This window comes from Caretta caretta, chromosome 14 (genome assembly GCF_965140235.1).
Source record: "Caretta caretta isolate rCarCar2 chromosome 14, rCarCar1.hap1, whole genome shotgun sequence".
Taxonomy (NCBI): Eukaryota; Metazoa; Chordata; order Testudines; family Cheloniidae; genus Caretta; species Caretta caretta.
This window is the reverse complement of record NC_134219.1, coordinates 41,671,761-41,691,164: the sequence shown is the minus strand read 5'-3', so window position 1 is coordinate 41,691,164 and position 19,404 is coordinate 41,671,761. Positions and strand designations below refer to the sequence as shown.

The 19,404-nt window shown below is 43.6% G+C and overlaps 1 protein-coding gene across 3 annotated transcripts; it reads left to right on the top strand.

The window, feature by feature from the left end:
* Positions 1-475: 475 nt before the first annotated feature.
* LOC142069247 (butyrophilin subfamily 1 member A1-like) lies at positions 476-19,319 on the top strand. 3 transcript variants are annotated; one of them, XM_075119838.1, is made up of 9 exons: positions 476-709; positions 2,086-2,189; positions 7,588-7,935; positions 12,925-13,209; positions 14,884-14,988; positions 15,619-15,639; positions 15,836-15,856; positions 15,984-16,010; positions 17,283-19,319. In XM_075119838.1, exons 2-9 carry the CDS (start codon positions 2,090-2,092, stop codon positions 17,801-17,803), a joined length of 1,428 nt encoding a protein of 475 aa, XP_074975939.1. In that variant the 5' UTR covers positions 476-709; positions 2,086-2,089; the 3' UTR covers positions 17,804-19,319. The 3 variants fall into 3 exon arrangements, with proteins under 3 accessions (XP_074975939.1, XP_074975938.1, XP_074975940.1); XM_075119837.1 differs by having other exon boundaries at positions 2,080-2,189; XM_075119839.1 differs by lacking the exon at positions 15,836-15,856 and having other exon boundaries at positions 2,080-2,189.
* Positions 19,320-19,404: the final 85 nt, after the last annotated feature.

Here is a 19,404-nt window from a genome sequence, read left to right as displayed (position 1 = left end):
CTGCTGAGGTGGAAGGGTCTGTCCCAGCAGACTCAAGCAATCTGGTGTCCCAAGTGATCTGAATCCGGGAATGACACTGAAGAGAGTGTTCTTCCTGCTTTTCTGTGAACTAGAGTAAATGGAATGGCCAAAACAAACTAACAAACAAAGGCAGAGACAGCTGCTTCCGGCACCCGGAACCCGCCCGGCTCTGGACGCGGCTGGCTTGTGCACTGCAAGGGGGCTGCTGAACTCAGTTACCCTGAGGGGTGCGGGAAAGGGTACTGCCAGGGTGGCAGAAATAAAGCAGCCCTCCCTAGAAACCTTCGGCAGAGGATTGCAGGGAACTGCCATGGCTCTGGGTATCTTGGCCCCCCTGAATGCTGGAGGCTGCTGGCTTGGCAGGGCCCTTCCAGCTCAGCTGGGCGGTGGCTGTTTCTTTAAGAGAAAATTTAATCTCGTCAAGTGACCGCCTGGGTGACTTGACTTTCGCTTTCAATTTCGGGCAGCGCTGCCAGAGGGAAGCCCCGGGCTGTGCTTGGAGCCCAGAGATTTCTTCCCCGAAGGGCGAGGAAAAGCTGGGGAAACTGCAGCGATTTGGTAGCCAGGGAATCAGCCCTGCAATGGGATCGACTGAAAGAGTCACCGACAGTGGAAATCATCGCAACAAACCCCACGGAGTCTGATCCCACCCTGGAGATTGTACAATTTCTCCAGAAGGACCAATCAGGTAGGTTAATTTTGCTTCAAAATGATTGCTTATATCCCCTCATGTGGACTGCTCATTGCCTGGCCAGATTGTTACTAACACAACGATTAAATAACCCTGTGTAATTTGATTTACACGTTGTGGAAACACTACAGTACAAGTAGGTTCACAACGATTGACACTCCGATGCCTTTCAGACTCTTGTCCTAGCGGCGTAACTCGGGATTTGCGCGGCAGGTTGGGTTCGAAATTTGTTTCTTTTGCGGGTACGTTTCATTCAAGAACCCTGGGCCCGACCTTGTTCTCAGTGACGTCCCAGGGAGATTTGTAACAAGTAACTTCCTGTACTGAGAATACCGGACGAGCTTCACTGTGCCACACTCCCGGCTGTTCTGTCCTTCTGCCTCTTTACGTGCCAGTTTTCTACCTCTTCCTGTGGGGCTGAATCCTGCTGTTTCTGATCATTTTCCTTTTTTCCCTTGAAAGTATTTCCACAATCAGTCAAGACAGAAACTTGCATCCTGTTCTTCTGAAGTGAGGGGGATTAAGCATGTGCCTAAAGCAGACCATGAGCTCAAGTGTGCTGCTGAATAAGGGCTTCATGACATAATTTAGAAAGAGGCATATTTACACAGCGGTTGACAGATCATCTCCTACTGTGTGAAGGGTGTGGAGGGGAGATTTTCTGAGGAAATCTAGAGGACTAAAGGTAGTAAAAAAATAATTTTAAAACACATTTACAACAATAATTCACTTTTGTTTTGTTTAATATTTTATAGACTTTTTCATTTTTAATCAAATATTATTGAAACAGATTTTTTTTACAATCATTGTTACTTTTCTTTTAGCAAGAATAAGGGAGGGGTCAATAAATTGTTTTGATCAATTTGATTAGAAATTCTTTTTGGAGTCAATTTGAACTATATATTCTCATTTAGCATCATTTCATTGAAAAATTAGAAACATTCCAATCATAGGAAAATTCATTTTTAATGTTTTTTTTAAATTCATTTTCTAATGAAAACATCATTTTGTTTAAACATTTTTTAACTGCAGCCACTGGGAGCTGCAGGTGGCTGTGCAAATGTAAACAAACTGGCAGCCCACCAGTGGATTAGCCTGACAGGCCACGTGTGGCCTGCAGGTTGCCCACCACTGGTCTAACCTGTTGTGATGTTATTGACGTGAACTGGGACTGTATAGATCATTGTTACAACCAAGGTCCTGTAGTGGCACCAAATCTTGTATAAAGGGGTCAAATAAAGTGTCTAAAACAAGGTTATGGTTTGCTGGTTAGGATTATGCTATCATTTTTGTCTTAAATCATTGCAACTATGTTACATTCAATACACAGTTTGTTTTCTCTCTTTTCTCTTGTCATCTGGATCAAGTAACAGTGAGATGAAAGTTCTCTCAATCTGCCACAGCTCCAGAGCCAGAACCCTTCTACCCGATTTTATCGTTTTCTTCATTACGTTTTATGTTCACAAGCTGGAATCAGGTAGGAATGTCCATGGCTTCTGCTGCTTCTTAGAGTATTGATTTATTTGTTTTGATTTATAAAATTTCTCTGTTTCACTAGTTTATTCCAAAGTGAACAAAAATTAGCACAAATCCCCAAGTGTATCAACACCAAGAAAATATAAATAACAATTGTTATGAGCTGGGTGAAACTTTGTTATGGGTTGAGTTAAAATCTTATTCAAATTGACGTGTGAATGCACCCTTTCACTTAAGACAGTTGTAAGAGGCAATAAAAGCGGCCACACCTAAAACAAGGCTTAATAGAGTCTGCCCAGAGACTAGCACCAATGATGTGAAGGGTGAAAGGACATGGGCAGGGAGGAATCCTCTGGGTATTTTGACCAAATGTGGGTGTGAGAGCACGAACACACAGAACTGAGAACAGACAAGGAGAGAGAGGTGGAGACAAGCAAGCAAGGAAGCCGAGCAGGAGCCTGTGAGCACAGTGCGACCCTGGGAAAAGCTCGAGAGAGAGAACTTCTGGGTCTGTTGGTTAGGGAAGGTTGGGAGTGTAAGCTACGAAACTGTTCCATGTGTTCTTGGTTCCTCCTGCACTTGGAAAAGCAGGACTTGGTACATTCCTTTTCAATAAACGAGATTGCATCAAAGAGAATACCAGGCTATGCCAATTTGTTGAGGCATGTCTACACTACGAAATTACATCGACCTAACGTACATCGGCATACTTGTGCGTGTCTACGCTTTGCTCCTTGTATCGGCGGTGAGCATCCTCACCAGGAGTGCTTGTATCGACTGGACTGTCAGTGTAGGGCATTGTAAGAAGGCTCCTGAGAGCTGGAAACAGTCAATGTAGGCAATGCAGTGTCCACACTGACACCGCGTTGACCCAACTACGTCAACCTTGACTCTATGCCGCTTGGGGAGGTGGAGTTATTAAGTCAGTCTAGCGGGTAGTTATGTCAGAAGGTACAAAATGTAAGTGTAGCACTTCCATAGTTAAGTTAGCCTAAGCTGCCCTGAATCGGCCTAACTCTGTAGTGTAGATCTGGCGTACATCCCACAGGAACATCCCCGAGGCTCCAAAATTTGACTAGCTGATGAGGTTGAAATGAGGTAACATTAAAATGTCTCCCCCTGACTTCAGGATTAATAACTCTTCAGCCACTGTCATGCTTCTGGAGTGACTCACGGCCATGAGTGCCTTCCTCAGGGCAGACTGTCAAACAAGGCAGACGACCCAAGCTGGCGGTATGGTCTGTAATTAGATTTCACCAAGCCAGTAATAAATGTAAACTCCTGGGTCACTATACCAGTCTTACCATGGAGTCACAGACAGTCCCCTCAGACTCTCCAGCCTATCTTGTCACCCAGACAAACTGGACTTCGTGATAAAAGGTCACTTACACCATAAATCATGCACTGTTTGCTTCCAGTCCCAAGAGACCAGTCACTTACCCCAGATGAATTGGTACCCTAGATCTTACGCCAAAGACAATGCCTGAAGCCAATCCTGTAATAAGCTATCAAAAGGCTTATTAGCTAAGAAAAAGAAATTATTTACAGGTTAAAAGAAGTGAACATATACACAAATGAGTTACCCTCTTAATCCTAAGAGTGACAGCGTTATAAAGATCTGCCCATTCAAAGTGTCTGTCAGGGTGGACCCAGGAGGTAACCCCTGGGGATCTTCATGTCAGCTACATTGTTTGCCTCTTCCAGCTTTCCAAGCGATGGGACAAGGCCTCCTGCACATCCTTCTCCTTGGGTGGATGAAGAAAGAACAGGAGGACTTGTGGCACCTTAGAGACTAACAAATTTATTAGACCATAAATAATTTGTGGGCTACAGCTCACTTCATCGGATGCATAGAATAGAACATATTGTAAGAAGATTTTTTTATATATATAGACACACACACACACACACACACACACACACACATATAGAGACACACACATACATATAGACACACACACACAGAGAAGGTGGAAGTTGCCATACAAACTGTAAGAGGCTAATTCATTAAGAGGGCCTATTATCAGCAGGAGAAAAAAAACAACTTTTGTCGTGATAATCAAGGTGGCCCATTTAGACCGTTGACAAGAAGGTGTGAGGATACTTAAAATTAAAAACAGAGAGAGGAGGGAAAGTATTAGCTCAAACACCCCAGCTGAGTTCACAGAGCTCAAGTGAAAAGTACGCCCTGTGAGCAGCAAGTCAAGCAAGTGGTTGGCTGTAGGAAACCTTCTCCTCTTCCTCTCCATGGATGCCAGTTGAACAGGCTCTGAATGAAGCGGGGGTTCTGGGGCAAGGCTAGTAAGATCACGTAACTGAAGACTGCATCGTACACACAAGTGGAGAGAAATAAAGCAGCAACATTAAATCTGTCGGTTCCTAACATATTCAGTGCTTTATTTGGCAACCTAAGGCCTTAACTCAGTAAAGCATTTAAGCATCTCCTTAAAATTAAACATGTGTTTTCGCTCCCTTCCTGAAGAAAAATTATTTCCTGAATGGTACCCTAATAATGTTCTTTAAATTAGTTTAAATATTTTTAGAACAGTCAAAAAACTTTAAAATGATCTCCAACAGAAAGCAGTGATTTGAAATGTTTGCTAATGCTGTGCAAGTTAAATCTGTCAGGAGCCGCTTGTAAGGGTAATGGCAAAACATATTTCAGCTTCCATTTAAACCAGTGGTTCTTAACTTTTACTGCAGCCTGCACCCCTTTGGTTCTCAAAATATGTTCTCGCACCCCTTATCAAAAATCGTTGAAGTAGGTCAGTTCTTTAAACCTAGATATGTCATAACTATAGAATGAAAGAGAAATAATTATATTTATTTTAATTTCGCAGTAAACTTAAGAATACATGAAAAATTACACACTTTTTATTTTAAAGTTTACCGGCTCAGTGACTCTTCTGCTGTTGCTTTTGTTCAATGATGTTCAAGAAACGAGGAACGTTTTTTGAAGTAGCCACACGCATGTCATCACTCACATTTAGGTGGTTTCTGGCCTTTGTTTTGATGTGTAAGAGTGATGAAAATCCTCTCTCTCTCACACACACACACACACACACACACACACACGTATGTAGTCACAAATGGCACAAGGATCTCCAGCGCTGTCTTTGCCAGTTGTGGAAATGGTGCTAGTTTAGCACACCAGAAATTCTCAAGCTTCATTGTCTCAAACTCTATTCGGATTCGACCATTGGCTCGTAATTCAATGAGATCATCTTTCGTGAAATCGCTAGCGTTGATGGAATCCAGGTTAAATAGAAATGGATCCAGTATCCATTTCTTTGCCACATCAAGATCTCCAGTGGAAAAATATCCTTAGAAAGAGTCACTCAGCTGTTGCAAATGCTTTGTCACTTCAGTTGCGATGGTCATTCCTTCATTTTCCGAAACAACTGTTTCTTCAAGAAAAGGAAAGTTAGTGAAATTTCTTCTCAACAGGCTTTATCCAAACTGGAAGTTTCTGAATAAAAACAGATAACTTCTCTCTGGTCATTACCGTGTTCATCCCAGTTCCTTGCATAGATGTGTTGAGTTCATTTAGGTGTGTGAATACATCTGCCATGTACGCTAGGCAAAGGATAAACTCTCTATTTTCAAAGTCACCAATTAAATTTCTGCTTTGATTAAAAGAGACTTATTTCTTCGCACATTTCAAAAATACGAGTAAGCATTCTGCCACAGGAAAGCCACCTCACTTCTGTATGGAAAAGGACAGTGTGCTCGGCCCCAATTTCTTCGCAAAAAGCATGGAAGAGGCGATGATTTAGAGTACGTCCTCTGAAGTTTACTGCGCTCACCGCAGTGGACAAAGTATCCTTCAATTCTGTAGGCAAAGTCTTTGCGGCAAGGGCACGACGGTGCAACATACAATGTGTGATCATGATACGAGGTACTTCTTTCTTTACGTAGGCGACAAATCCTGAATTTTTTCCTAGCATGGCAGAGGCACCATCGGTGCAAATTGATGCACACACGTCAAACATTATCTTATGCTTCAAAAAGAAGTCTTTGACGAGACTGAACACATCGATTCCTTTCGTAGTTAATTGCAATGGTTCACAGAACAAGAATTCTTCTAAGATTTCTTTCTCCTTTACGTACTGCTCGAACACCAACAGCTGACTGCAGCCATCAACGTCAGTTGACTCATCAAGCTGAATACCCACTTTAAGAGGACTGGCTTTGATATCTTCTAGAACTTGCTGCAAGATATCCTGGCTCATTGCATGAATTCTAGAACGGATCACGTCATTTGACAAGGGCACCTGTTGAAGCTTCTTTTGTGCATCTCGTCCCAATACTATTTTTGTCATTCCCAATGCACAAAGTTTCACTAATTCCTCAGCTACTGTAGGGGGCTTCTTTTCCTTGGCACGCAAATATGCCACTTGATCGAATGCTTGTAACAAGGGCTTCTCAAGTGACACAAACCCAAACGTCCTCAAGGTTCCGCTATGTTCAAATCGTGCCCTTGTAGACTTCGGGGTGTCAATGTCATGTCCAGCAGCTTCACCACCATGCTGTTTGTTGAAATGTTCAGACAGCTTCGATGGTTTGAGATTGGCATTTGAAAATAACGAGCTGCACAGTACACATTGCGGTCGTTGATTTCCATCCTTCTCTGTCGTACAAGTGAACCCGTAACGAACATAGTCATCATTCCGTTTGCGTTTCTTCAACATGGCAAGGGTTACTGAAATGAAAAAATATATAAATGGAGATGGGGGGCCTATACACTTTTAAATGCATATTAAATATATGTAAAGTAGTTTTATGTTATTACTCACCACAAATAGTACAGTGGGCACACACAAATCCACAAGTACGACCCAGAGATGTTGGAGTTTTGCTGTGGAAGTAAACTGTAACCGGCGCGCTAACAGCGGCTAACTGAATTCAAACAAAGCTGCCACATCATCATCTGTGCGTGCGTCAAGAAACACCCCCCAGCGTGGCGGTACACTGTATTTTGTAGCGAGATAATTTCACTACCATTAGCTTAAAAACTTGAAAATAGATTTTCTGTTTGTATATTACAGTGATCGTTAATAAATACATAGGTGATGAAACAAAGTAGTTGTACTTACGTGCCTGTGCCTAATTTGTGTTTTCGATGATTTACCTTCTAAAAAAATCTGGCATGTCTCGCACCCCCAGAAAGGGCATCTCGCACCCCCAGGGGGTGTGTGCACCCCAGGTTAAGAACCACTGATTTAAACTCATATGAATTATGGATATACAAATTATGGTTATCCAAATGCATTGTTTGTTGTAAAATTCATATATATAAATTCAGGACACATCCTATTCAATGACAGAGCACTGCAATAGATGCACAGAATATTTAATATATTTATTTTATCTTTTCTGTGCCCTGGTGCGTTTTACAGCCCGGTTCACAGTGATTGGACCTGATCACCCTGTCACAGCCATCATGGGTGAGGACATTATTTTACCCTGTCACTTGTCCCCCAAGATGAGCGCTGAGAACATGGAAGTGAGATGGTTCCGATCTGAGTTCACTTCGTTTGTGCACCTGTATCAGCATGGGAAGGATGAGTATGGGCAGCAGATGCCAGAATATCATGGAAGGACAGAGCTTTTGAAAGCTGGCATTGTGGATGGGAACGTTGCCTTGGGAATTGTCAATATCAGACTTTCTGATGAAGGACAGTACCGCTGTTTTGTTCAAGATGGTGTCTTTCATGAAGAAGCTGTATTGGAATTGAAGGTAGCAGGTTAGTAACATGTGTCTGTCTCTTTTTAGATGGCTCTTAGACCCAGACCCAAAAAAGCACTTGGGCACCTAACTCCCCACTTCAGTCCAAAATTTAGGTGCCCCTGAGATCCTCAAAGTAATCATTAAATTAAATAGTCATTAGGCGCGAGAGAGAGACTCTCTGTAGTCCAGTGGTTAGGGTACCCACCTGGTAGGTGGGAGACCCAAGGGCTAGTCCTCCTGCTCTAATTAATCTTTGATTATTTATCCAATCTGGACAAACCATTGGAAGAGGGGGTCTGGACTGGGGTTTTCCCACCTCCCATGGCTGTACCCCAACCACTGGACTACAGTCTCTTTTTCTCTCTCTGGCCCAATGACTATTTAAATATTTATAAATAGTAGAAAAGTCATTGGGCCAGAGAGAGAGGCAAGATTTTTCTATGTCATTATCCTTAAATTTATCTGTTCATACTAAAACATTTTCAGTTAAACAGTTCATGTTGTTGGATTGAGATTCACTTACTCAGCAGGTGGGTCTAACAAATCTTTAAGGCAAAACACTCAGCAAGTAGCAATCAGTTATTCACAGGCTGGAAGCTCATTGGGATGATCCCGTCAGTCACCTCCGACAATGGACAATACAGCTTCAACCTCCCTTTATTAACCAAGCTTATTTATAACTTGGTTATATTATATGTATGTATCAGTGTGATAAATGGGGTGGGGGGGGGGCGGTAGCTCCCTTTTATGGACACCCAGCCAGCCAATCGCTATAAAATCCCTTTTAGTAGCTGTTCTCTAATTGCTCTACCTGTAAAGGGTTAAAGAGTCTCACTGCTATGCGTAGGTAACAGGAAGTGAGTGGGCAGCTGGACAAAAGAGCCAATGGGAAGGCTAGAACTTTTTAATATGGAGAAGAGACTCCCCTTTTGTCTGTCTGTCGTTGCTCTCCCAGGGAGAGGCGGACAGGGCAGCAGCTATGCTGTAAGAAGCTTGGGCCAGGTATGAAAATCAGTATCATACCTAGAAACTACTCATTTGAAACCCCAGATACGTAAGTAGAGCAGGAAATGTCTAGGAAGACGTGATTAGGTTTATCCCTTTTATTTCTTTATGGCTTGTGGATTCCCCTGTGCCAACCCCAGGTGCTTTTGTTTTGCTTGTAGCCTTTGAGCTGGACTTCAAGAAAGCTATTCTTGGTGCTTAATCCTTGTAGTTGCTCTTTTAAAATCTAGCAATAGCCTGAGTTCCCAGATGTGTTTTCTCTTTTTTTAAAATAAAATTTACCTTTTTTAAGAACAGGATTGGATTTTTGTGTCTTAAGAGGTTTGTGCACTTTTTTTAATTAGTTGATGGCAACAGCTGATTTTTTATTTTTTTCTTTCTCAGCTGTTCCCGGGGGCAGGTGTGTGTGTGTGAGAAAGGGCTTAAGGGTACCCTACAGGAAGGAATTCCCAAGTGCGCCTTCCTGGGCTCTCAAAGGGGTTCTGCACTTGGTGGTGGCAGCATCTACCAATCCAAGGTCAGAGAAATGTTGTAATCTTTGAAATAGTACAAGCCTGGAGTGGCAAGTATTAATTTTTAGAGTCATTGCGGGCCCCCACCCTCTGCACTCGAAGTGCCAGAGTGGGAATTAGCCTTGACAATTAGTCTCCCATTTCCATGTTCTCTCCTCCTCTGTCAGTACAGGTTTAGGGTTACTTCAAACCACTCTTTTTTTGCTTTGTTACTTTTATCTTTTTTTCTCCTCACAAACATGATTACTACACATATGCAGTTCTGCTTATGCTGTTAAACGTTATCAGAACAAACTCTGAAAATCCACAACAGGCTTCTGGCAGGCCTAAAGATGAGTTTGCTCCCAAAATATGCCACTCTTTGCTGCAGGTATCAGCTGATCTGCAATTGGTCTCGGCTGGGACAGTAGTGAAGAGAGCACATTTCCTCACCTCAATTGCATTAAAATAATTAAAAAAAAATCTTTGTTTAGTGACGGTTCCATTGGCATCAAGACACACTGCCCCCGCTCCAGTACCTGTGGTTATCAAATGTGCTCTAGCTGAATCCCAGCGTATGGACTTAAACACACAAGAATTGCCCTACTGGGTCAGACCAAAGGTCCATCTAGCCCAGTGTCCTGTCTTCTGACAGTGGCCAGTGCCAGGGGCCCCCAGAGAGAATGAACAGAACAGGCAATTATCAAGTGATCCATCCCCTGTCGCCCATTCCCAGCTTCTGGCAAACAGAATGAATTAATGGAAGCCCTATGGCCTGTGTTAGGTAGAACGTCAGACCAGATGATCACAGTGGTCCTGTCTGGCATTACAATCTATGACTCTCTGAAAGCAAAACTTTTAAAGTTCTCTGATTGGCCTTCTCTGATTGGCCGCCCACCTGCGCAGCCTCTCTGGCCTGCTGAAGCCCCATCTAGCATAGGAGTGGGGCAGCCACCCCACTACAGTCCTTCTCTGTCTTTCTTATCTGCGCTGCATCAATTACAGAAGTGAACAGCAGTGCAATAAGCAGGAGGGTTTCTGTAGGCTGAGGTACTTTGGCCAGGCTATTCAGTATCTACTCAGAACAATCACATTAGTGAATGCTTTCCCAGGTTTATACTCAAACTCATAGTCATAAGCTGATAAGCGAGTCCATCTCTGGATTCTGGCAGATGCCATTGGGGTACAGGTTTGCTCTCACCATACAGACCTTTCAGAGGTTAATGGTCTGAGTGTATAAAAAATTGCCTGGCATATAGGTAAGAGTGGAACTTCTTTACCCCACAAACCACAGCTAGCCCTTCTCATTTTAGTTGGGAATAGTATTTTTTTTCTGCTGAAGCTGGTGACCTTGGTGCATAACTGATGGGACGCTCAGATTCAGCTGGCATTTGGTGGGCTAGTACCGCACCCACCTCATATGGTGACGTGTCACCAGACAATACTAGTCCTTTCTGACTATCATAATGAACTAAATCCTAACTATACATATAAAATGATGGGGTCTAAATTACCTGTTACCACTCAAGAAAGAGAGCTTGGAGTCATGGCGGATAGTTCTCTGAAAATATCCACTCGATGTGCAGCAGCAGTCAAAAAACCTAACAGAATGTTGGGAATCATTAGGAAAGGGAAAGATAATAAGGCAGAAAATATCATATTGCCTGTATATAAATCCCTGGTACGCCCACATCTTGAATACTGCATGCAGATGTGGTTGCCCCATCTCAAAAAAGATACATTGGACTTGGAAAAGATTCAGAAAAGGGCAACCAAAATGATTAGGGGTATGGAACGGCTTCTGTATGAGGAGAGATTAATAAGACTGGGACTTTTCAGCTTGGAAAAGAGACGACTAAGGGGAGATATGATAGAGGTCTATATAATCATGACAGGTGTGGAGAAAGTAAATAAGGGAGAGTTATTTACTCCTTCTCATAACACAAGAACTAGGGGTCACCAAATGAAATTAATAGGCAGCAGTTTAAAACAAACAAAAGGAAATATTTCTTCACACAACACACAGTCAACCCGTGGAACTCTTTGCCAGAGGATGTTGTAAAGGCCAAGACTATAACAGGGTTCAGAAAAGAAGTAGATGAGTTCATGAAGGATCGGTCCATCAATGGCTATTAGCCTGGATGGGCAGGGATGTAAAACCATGCTCTGAAGTGTTCCTAGCCTCTGTTTGCCAGAATCTGGGAATGGGTGACAGGGGATTTATCACTTGATGATCACCTATTCTGTGCATTCTCTCTGAAGCACCTGGCACTGGCCACTGTTGGAAGACAGTTTACTGAGCTAAATGGACTATTGGTCTGATCCAGTATGGCCAGTCTTATGACTTTAGTAATTTCCTTGCTTTGCAAAAGCTATTTTTTGACCCCACTGGAATTTCTTCCATTCTATAACAGTTTGTGTAATGGAGCCAATATAGATGTCAAGTTGGGAAAAAAATTACCATAATAATTTAAAAGGCCTCGAAAGGATTTCTTTATAGGTTTTTGCTCCACAAACGCTCAATAAAATGGCGTGTTTCTTGTTATCATCATCTGTATCATTTGTGATGAAGTACGGAGAGAGTCTGTCTCTGAGTACTGAATCCAGTCCTCCTGGAATACATTATGCTCTTTCATTTTTTCCACATGCAGCCATTTTTTCTTTACAATTAAAAAAAAGAGGTTTTCACTTACTCACGCAGTGTGTAGAACTTGGTGCCTGTTGTTTTCATTTTATCCTCATCGCCTTTGTAGGGCTGGAAGGGGTCTTGAGAAGTCCTCAAGTCCAGCCCCCTTATGCTGACACAGGACCAAGTAACTCTAGACCGTCCCTGACAGGGGTTTGTCCAGCCTGGTCTAAAAAACCCCTCCAATGACGGAGATTCAACAGTCGACCTTGGAAGTCTGTTCTGGAGTTTAACTATCCTTCCAGTTAGAAAGCTTTTCCTAATATCGAACCTCAATCTCCCTTGCTGCAGATTAAGCCCATTCCTTCTCCTGCCTTCAGTGGACATGGAGACCCAAAAGAGATTAGAACTAAAAAAGGGGATCTTTTATTCTGGTACATGTTCACAGTGACAACTAACCGAGCTGCCATCTTGAGAAACTCCTTCACGTGCGCCACAACTCCCCGGAGCACCATTAAGGCGTCTCAGAGCAAATAGCTACCTCACATTGGCCACCCAGAGGTCATAAGCACAACAAATATGCCTCCAACATTATAAAATCAGAAATCAAGGGAAAAATCTCTTGATTTCCTTGCCCCCTTCACATCACCGACAACACTGCTGATAAGACGCTCCAACATTCTGTAAGGCTTTCGCTTCCACCTCGGAGACCCCAGTACTGCAGCACAGTTAAGCAAAGGTTTAACAAGTGCTCAAGTCCCGTTGAAGACATGTTTCCATGAATATCAGCCATAAAGAAAGTGTATTCAATCCTTTTGTTGAAAATGTAAACTTTTATATGCTGGGCCGTATATTTATCTGATTTAACATGGATTCATTTTAGCTTCAGGCTCTGCACCTCGCATCTCTGTTGAGGGTCACCAGGATGGAGGGATCCAAGTGGTGTGTCAGTCGGCCGGATGGTACCCAGAGCCCGAGGCGCTGTGGAGAAATCTCAAAGGGCAGCCTTTATCTTCATCAACTGAAACCAAATCTGAAGAGCAACATGGTCTCTTTGAAATAAAAAATTCTATTGTTATAACAGAAAATTCAAACAAGAATTTGTCCTGTGCCATAAGGAACACCCACCTGAACCGAGAAAAAGAATCAATAACATTTTATATATCAGGTCAGTGACCACCAAAACCCCACGCTGTAATATCCAACAGGAAGAAATCAGATGGTTAAATAATACACAAGTTAAAATATTCCCTCACAAAAAGCTACGTTAAGATAAAGTTTAGGTGGAGAGCACACTTTAGAGTAAAATGCATTCCAGGGATATTGTAGTTCTCCCCAAAACAAGCATTTTAAACCCAGTAGATTCAGGGTTAAGGTTAAATGTAAAAGAAATCCAAACATGTTAATGAATGGAAGTGCCCTGCAGTAACACTATATATGTATGTTATTGTGATTCGAACAGGATGATTAGTGTTTGTAGTCCCATATTACATGAAATGGATATTTAAAGTCACATTAGATTTTCATTCTCATCCAGTCACCACAGGGCAGTGGTAAGATATATTGGGGGCCCTACTGATTGGTTGGACTTTCTGCTTCCTAGTGGATTGATGGATCAAGGACTAGGCTTCTTGCCCCAGTGAATATGCAGAGGGAGAAGTGATATGCTGTGATCTCTTCAACACAGAGGAGATTTGTTGAGTCTCTGCTCATGGCAGGTCAGAAGCAAGGCAGGGCCATGAAAGTCTGGAGCCCCGGGAACAATCATTTGAGTGTGTCACTCACTAAAAGGTCCACGTTTTAATATGAAGTTTGATTTCTCACCCTTTAGCAAACTTCACAGGGAAAGGGGTTGCCATAACAACAAAACCCTGTGGGCGTGATCCAAAGCCCGTTAAAGACATCAATAGGATTTGGATCAGTTCCTATGCCCCCATTTAGTGGATCAGTTCCTATGCCAGGAATTCCTGTGCTGAAGTGAAGAGTATTTGGATATTTATCTGCTCTCCCTTAATTATTGATTTCCACTCGTAAAGCCTCAGATTTTCTTTTACTCTGAAATTCCCCGGTGTTACAAAAGTTTAAATTTTACTTACGTGTAAGTTTTCTGTTGGGAAATTTGATGAGTAATTATGATTTCTCTTCCTACATGTTTTAACTGTAGTAGTAATTTCATAAAAAGAAGGAATCACTTTTCCCTGAATTGGCTCCTGGGTTGGGTGATGGGGTCAGAAGCCCCGGTTAGTCAACAAAATTAAGAACGTGTGGAAGGGAAGCAGAATTAAAATATAAACAAGCCCACTACTAATTATATAGATAATTATTCACACACATACCCATGTGCGCACACACACTGATTTTTCTTTTTTTAAGGATCAGAACAATGTGTTGTTCCCTAACCCCATTCTCAGAAATAGTGGAACCATTTTGGCTGAAACTTTTCAAAAAGAAAAGTTCAGCCTGAGGCAGACACCCAGCATGGAAATTTTCTCCCCAAATGGTAAAGTTCGGCAAAGTAATGAGCAAAGGAAAAGAAGACCCTAGAATGGGAAATGTGTTTAACAACAAGTGATGTGACTAGCTCCACCTAGAGAGAGAGAGAGAGAGAGAGGAGGGGATGAGGTGTAGGGTGGTATTTAGTGTTTAATACATCATTCAGTACTACCAAAAGAGTGTGACCAGAACCTCTTTTTAAAATTGGTTTCTGCCAGTTTTTATATTGCAGGGAGCAAATTTTTCCACACATATTTGACGCAAATCCTGATGTGACGCATTTTCCTACAATAAAAGTGTACTTTTGGTTACTACTGTTTTCAAACTAATGGTGGGCTTTGTGTTTCAGATTCTTTTTTCCCAAGAGCATCTCCCTGGATGGTGGGTTGGAGTGTGACTTTGGTGATTTTGTTGGTGTTCGTCGGCCTTACTCTTTTTCTGTTCAAATTAAAAGGTAAAGCTCCAAAGGGGAAAATGCTGTGTAATCAGAATGAGATTTCTCCTTAGAACAGACAGTTTAGACTTTTCTACATGAGAAAGTTACACCAGCTTAAGATGTGAATTTAAATGGATTTTTTTTAAGCCAGAGCAAGCTCCTATGTGGACACATATGAATTTAAGAAGACCTTACTTCAGTTTAGTTTAAAACTGTTCCTATTCATCTTAAGATAAGCCTAAAACTAGGTTTGCACTAGTTTAACTAGATTTTCCGTGGGGCCTGAGGTAATTAGGTTCCCAACTCCCATTGGAATTCAATATGCTTTGGCTCTTAACTCCCCTTGGCTCCTATGAAAATCCCTGCCTTATGGGGTTTTTGATTGCCTGTGTGCTGTTTGTGACCATCTGTGTTCTAGGACAGGTCTATGTATGTAAATAATCAAATTACACTAAGAAGGTACCCAGACCCTGTGTCACTGATTTCTCTTCCACTGGGAACCCAACATGCAAGTCCCTGGAGAGCTGCATCAGCTTGGTGGAGAGGCAACATTATTATTACTTGAGGACTCATAATGAAAAGATCCTTTGAAATCTGAAGTCACTGAAAATGTCTCTTAATAATTGTACTTATGTTTTCTTCTTTTAGGGAAACATCTCAACACTATCAGTAAGTTCAGTTTTTTCTCCTGGCAGAACCAATGTTATGTTATGAAAGATTTTTCAGTGACTGTGACAATGTCAACTTGAAAATTATAAGCGACACAACCAATACTAATTGCATAACTTGTTACGTCGGTAACGGGTAGGAAGCCAGGACTGTACACGTGTCTTGAGTGTGGCATTTTTTTTTGTTTATTATTTAGGTAAACTTCGAACAGAGCTAGGTAAGGGTGTTTTTTTTAATTATTATTCGTGTCTGTCACTGATAGAGCCTTTTCTATGATAATGAATCCTATTGATACTGCATTTGTCTGGCTTAATTCTCATCCCTATCTATGTGTTTGCTTCCAGAGTGGAGGAGATCCCTGGGTGATGCAGGTAATTAAAAATCATATTTAGTCAATGAGGGATCCTGCTCCCTTTCGCTGTGCAAATAAACAAGGAGAAAACTATAATATTTCCCAGGTGGAAGAAGGGAGGGTGCTGAGGTTCAAAGGAGGGAGAGGAATGGACCATCCTCACATGTCCAGCTTACACATTGCTCCCATAACTCTGGAAACGTCCCTGCTCCAAGTGACTGAGCACTTACTAAAAAGAAAAGGAGGACTTGTGGCACCTTAGAGATGAACAAATTTATTAGAGCATAAGCTTTTGTGAGCTACAGCTCACTTCATCGGATGCATCGGAGCTCTAGCTCACAAAAGCTTATGCTCTAATAAATTTGTTAGTCTCTAAGGTGCCACAAGTCCTCCTTTTCTTTTTACGGATACAGACTAACACGGCTGCTACTCTGAAACCTGAGCACTTACTGTTTCTTAGGATCCCCGCCCTAGTGTCAGGTAGAGGACCAAGAGCCCTGACCAGACACACGAGTTCAAACCAAGGAGTCCCTGTGATCAGTGTTCAGCTTGTGCTTCTTTTCTCCATTCATAGTGATCTCCCCTTTCTGTTCTCTCCATCAGATCCCAACTTTCTGCTGTTTTTAACCATCTCATCCACGTTCTCCATTCATTCATTTATATCAGCCCCTCCACCCCAACTCTCTTCTCTTGTAGAAGCTCCTTGCTCATAAATAAAAATCTCTCTGTTAGAAATAAAATCTAGAATGATAATTCTCTTTGTCTGGCCCTGATGACTAGTTACAGAGTTTTAATTAGGGAATCTGTGGAATCATGTCACTATGGACAGATCTCCGACCTGTGGCAGGATGGAGCAGGCGTCAGGCTGGTGTCAACAAGAGACGTCCAAGCTCCAGGACTTTACATACAAGGGAGGGAGGGTACATCAGAGAAAAGATAGTTGTGACCATGTGAATGATGTGAGGGGAAATCTCCTAGGGCTTCCCTGTGATTCCAGGGTCTCTAATCCCCACTCTGGGGATAGATGGGTGCACGAGGGGAAAGATTCTGTCTCAGGACTGGGTCAGTAAATCTTTATGCTCTGTCACTGACCTGTCTCTGACTGGGGAGTGAAACTCAGGAGTGAATGCTGAGATCTCAGAGCTGCTCCCCATTCAGAGCTGGGTAAATCCTGGAGGAAGGAGATTTCCTGGTTCACACTCCAGCGGGGACAGATTCTGTCACTGATATGATGAGACACTCCCCCAGGGCGGAGCTGTGCCCCTAATGCTCTGATTCTCTCTCCCCCTAGCAAATGTGACGCTGGATCCAGACACGGCTCATCCACAACTTGTCCTGTCTAAGGATCGGAAAAGTGTGAGATGGGCAGACACATGGCAGGATCTGCCCCACCACAAGAATCCTGAGAGATTTGACATTGAGCGCTGTGTGCTGGGCTGTGAGGGGTTCACCTCAGGGAGACATTACTGGGAGGTAGAGGTGGGGGTGGGGCTACTCTGGGCTGTGGGGGTGGCCAGAGAGTCTGTGAGGAGGAAGGGAGGGATCAGCCTTAGCCCTGAGGAGGGGATCTGGGCTGTGGATCAGAGGCAGGGCCAGTACCAGGCTCTCACCTCCCCTGTGACCCCCCTAGACCTGAGCCGGGCCCCCAGCAGGATCCGGGTTTGTCTGGACTGTGAACAGGGGCAGGTGACATTTATCAATGCTGGAGATGAGGCCCCAATCTTCACTTTCCCGCCGGGCTCCATCCCTGGGGAGAGAATCCGCCCTTGGCTCTGGCTGGGGATGGAAAGCCAGCTCAAACTGTGTCCCTGAGAGACGGGGGGTATATCCCAGTGGGGACCCTGAAATCAGCCTGTCTAGCCTCACACACCCAAGCATCTATGATCTTGGCATCATCCTGTCCACCCAGTCCTATGGCCTCTTAATTCTATGTCCCCTGGAACCTCCTCCCCCCTCCTTCCCCGCAGCACAAAGATGGGATCTAAAGGGAGACACCCCACTCTTGGCCAGAGCTGTGACTTTGTTTTCTGTGAGCTTCTAATTTCAATGACTAGGGGTGGCATCCATGAAGGGACTTAGATGTTGCAACTCTGGGCGTCACTGCACGTCATCTTTAGGTGCCTAGAACATCACAAGAACAACACTATGACCCACAAAGCCTGACTTAGGCACCTAGTCTCCCTATACACTGAACGGAGACAGACAGATACCTTACAATACCATCCACAAGAGCCGGCATGGTAGGTGGGGAGCCATCTAAACTAGCCAATGGGAGATGCGAACAACAGGGTTGTGTCCTAAGCCCCGCCCCTCTCGCAAAGATAAGTGCCTAAGTCTGCATTGCTGGGGGGCCTCCACCTCTGCTTAGCAATCCACGAATGGGAACCCACCGCGTGAGGCATTTCTTCTGGGAACGAGTTAGGCCCCTGCTGCGCTGCACACAACCTGTGGGTGGAGGGCAGGAGGGGGGGTGTTTTGGTGCTGCTGGCCACCTCATAACTTTAAGCCAGTGACAGCACACTTGCCTGGGACGTGGGAGACCCAGGTTCAATGCCCCCATCTTTGCTACAGGAGGAGAAAGGATTTAAACTGGGGTTACTCAGTTTCTAGGTGGGTGCTGCAACCACTGAGCTATGGTACAGTCTGAAGGTGGGATTCTTCAGTCTCCCCTATTGCAGCTGGCTCAGGGTGGGTAAATAATGAAGGAGCAACTGGAGCTGGGGGACTGGCCCCAGGAGCTCCCGCCCCTCAGATGGGCTCCCTGACCACAGGACCCCAGAGTCATTCTCACTTTCTGGCCAGTATCCATTTAAGTGTTTGTCTACCATGGAACAGTCACTGGGACAGAGAGAGAAAGAGAATGTCTCTGTAGTCCAATGGTTGGGGCACCCACCTGAGCAGGGGGAGACCCCGGATCCGACCCCTCTGTTCCCATCACTCTGTCATTATTTATCCCAAGTGGAACACCTATAACAGGAGAGGCTGAAGGATCCTAATACTTGGCTTTTCTTCCTTCCCCCCCACCCCCACATCCCCCAAACAACTTGACACCTGGAGGAACGTTTGAAGAGCAAAGACTTTGAATGGGGGAAGAGGGTCCCGGGCTGGACAGCAATTCCAGCCTGTGTAGTGAGGATCGGTAGCCTGCTTGTACCATCTGTCAGGGTGAGACACTGCTTGACTGAAATCCTATTTAGTTTGTAGAACTCAGACTGCAAATTTATTTTTATTTCTTGAGAAACCAACTTTGATCTCGACACTTGCTACTTATAATCCCTTAAAATAATCTTTCTGTAGCTAATAAATCTCTTTTATATTTTACCTAAAACAGTGTGTTTTGGTTGAAGTGCTTGGGAAATCTCAGGTCAGTTTACAAAGGCTAGTGTATGTCCTCTCCACATCAAGGGGGGACG

What these genes read in the sequence shown, in the direction of transcription:
- LOC142069247 (XM_075119838.1), top strand. Translation starts at nt 2,090, where the DNA reads ATGAAAGTTCTCTCAATCTGCCACAGCTCCAGAGCCAGAACCCTTCTA. An exon ending in ATTGGAATTGAAGGTAGCAG is followed by an intron (nt 7,936 to 12,924) that starts GTTAGTAACATG and finishes GATTCATTTTAG; the next exon opens with CTTCAGGCTCTGCACCTCGC. An exon ending in GAAACATCTCAACACTATCA is followed by an intron (nt 15,640 to 15,835) that starts GTAAGTTCAGTT and finishes TTTATTATTTAG; the next exon opens with GTAAACTTCGAACAGAGCTA.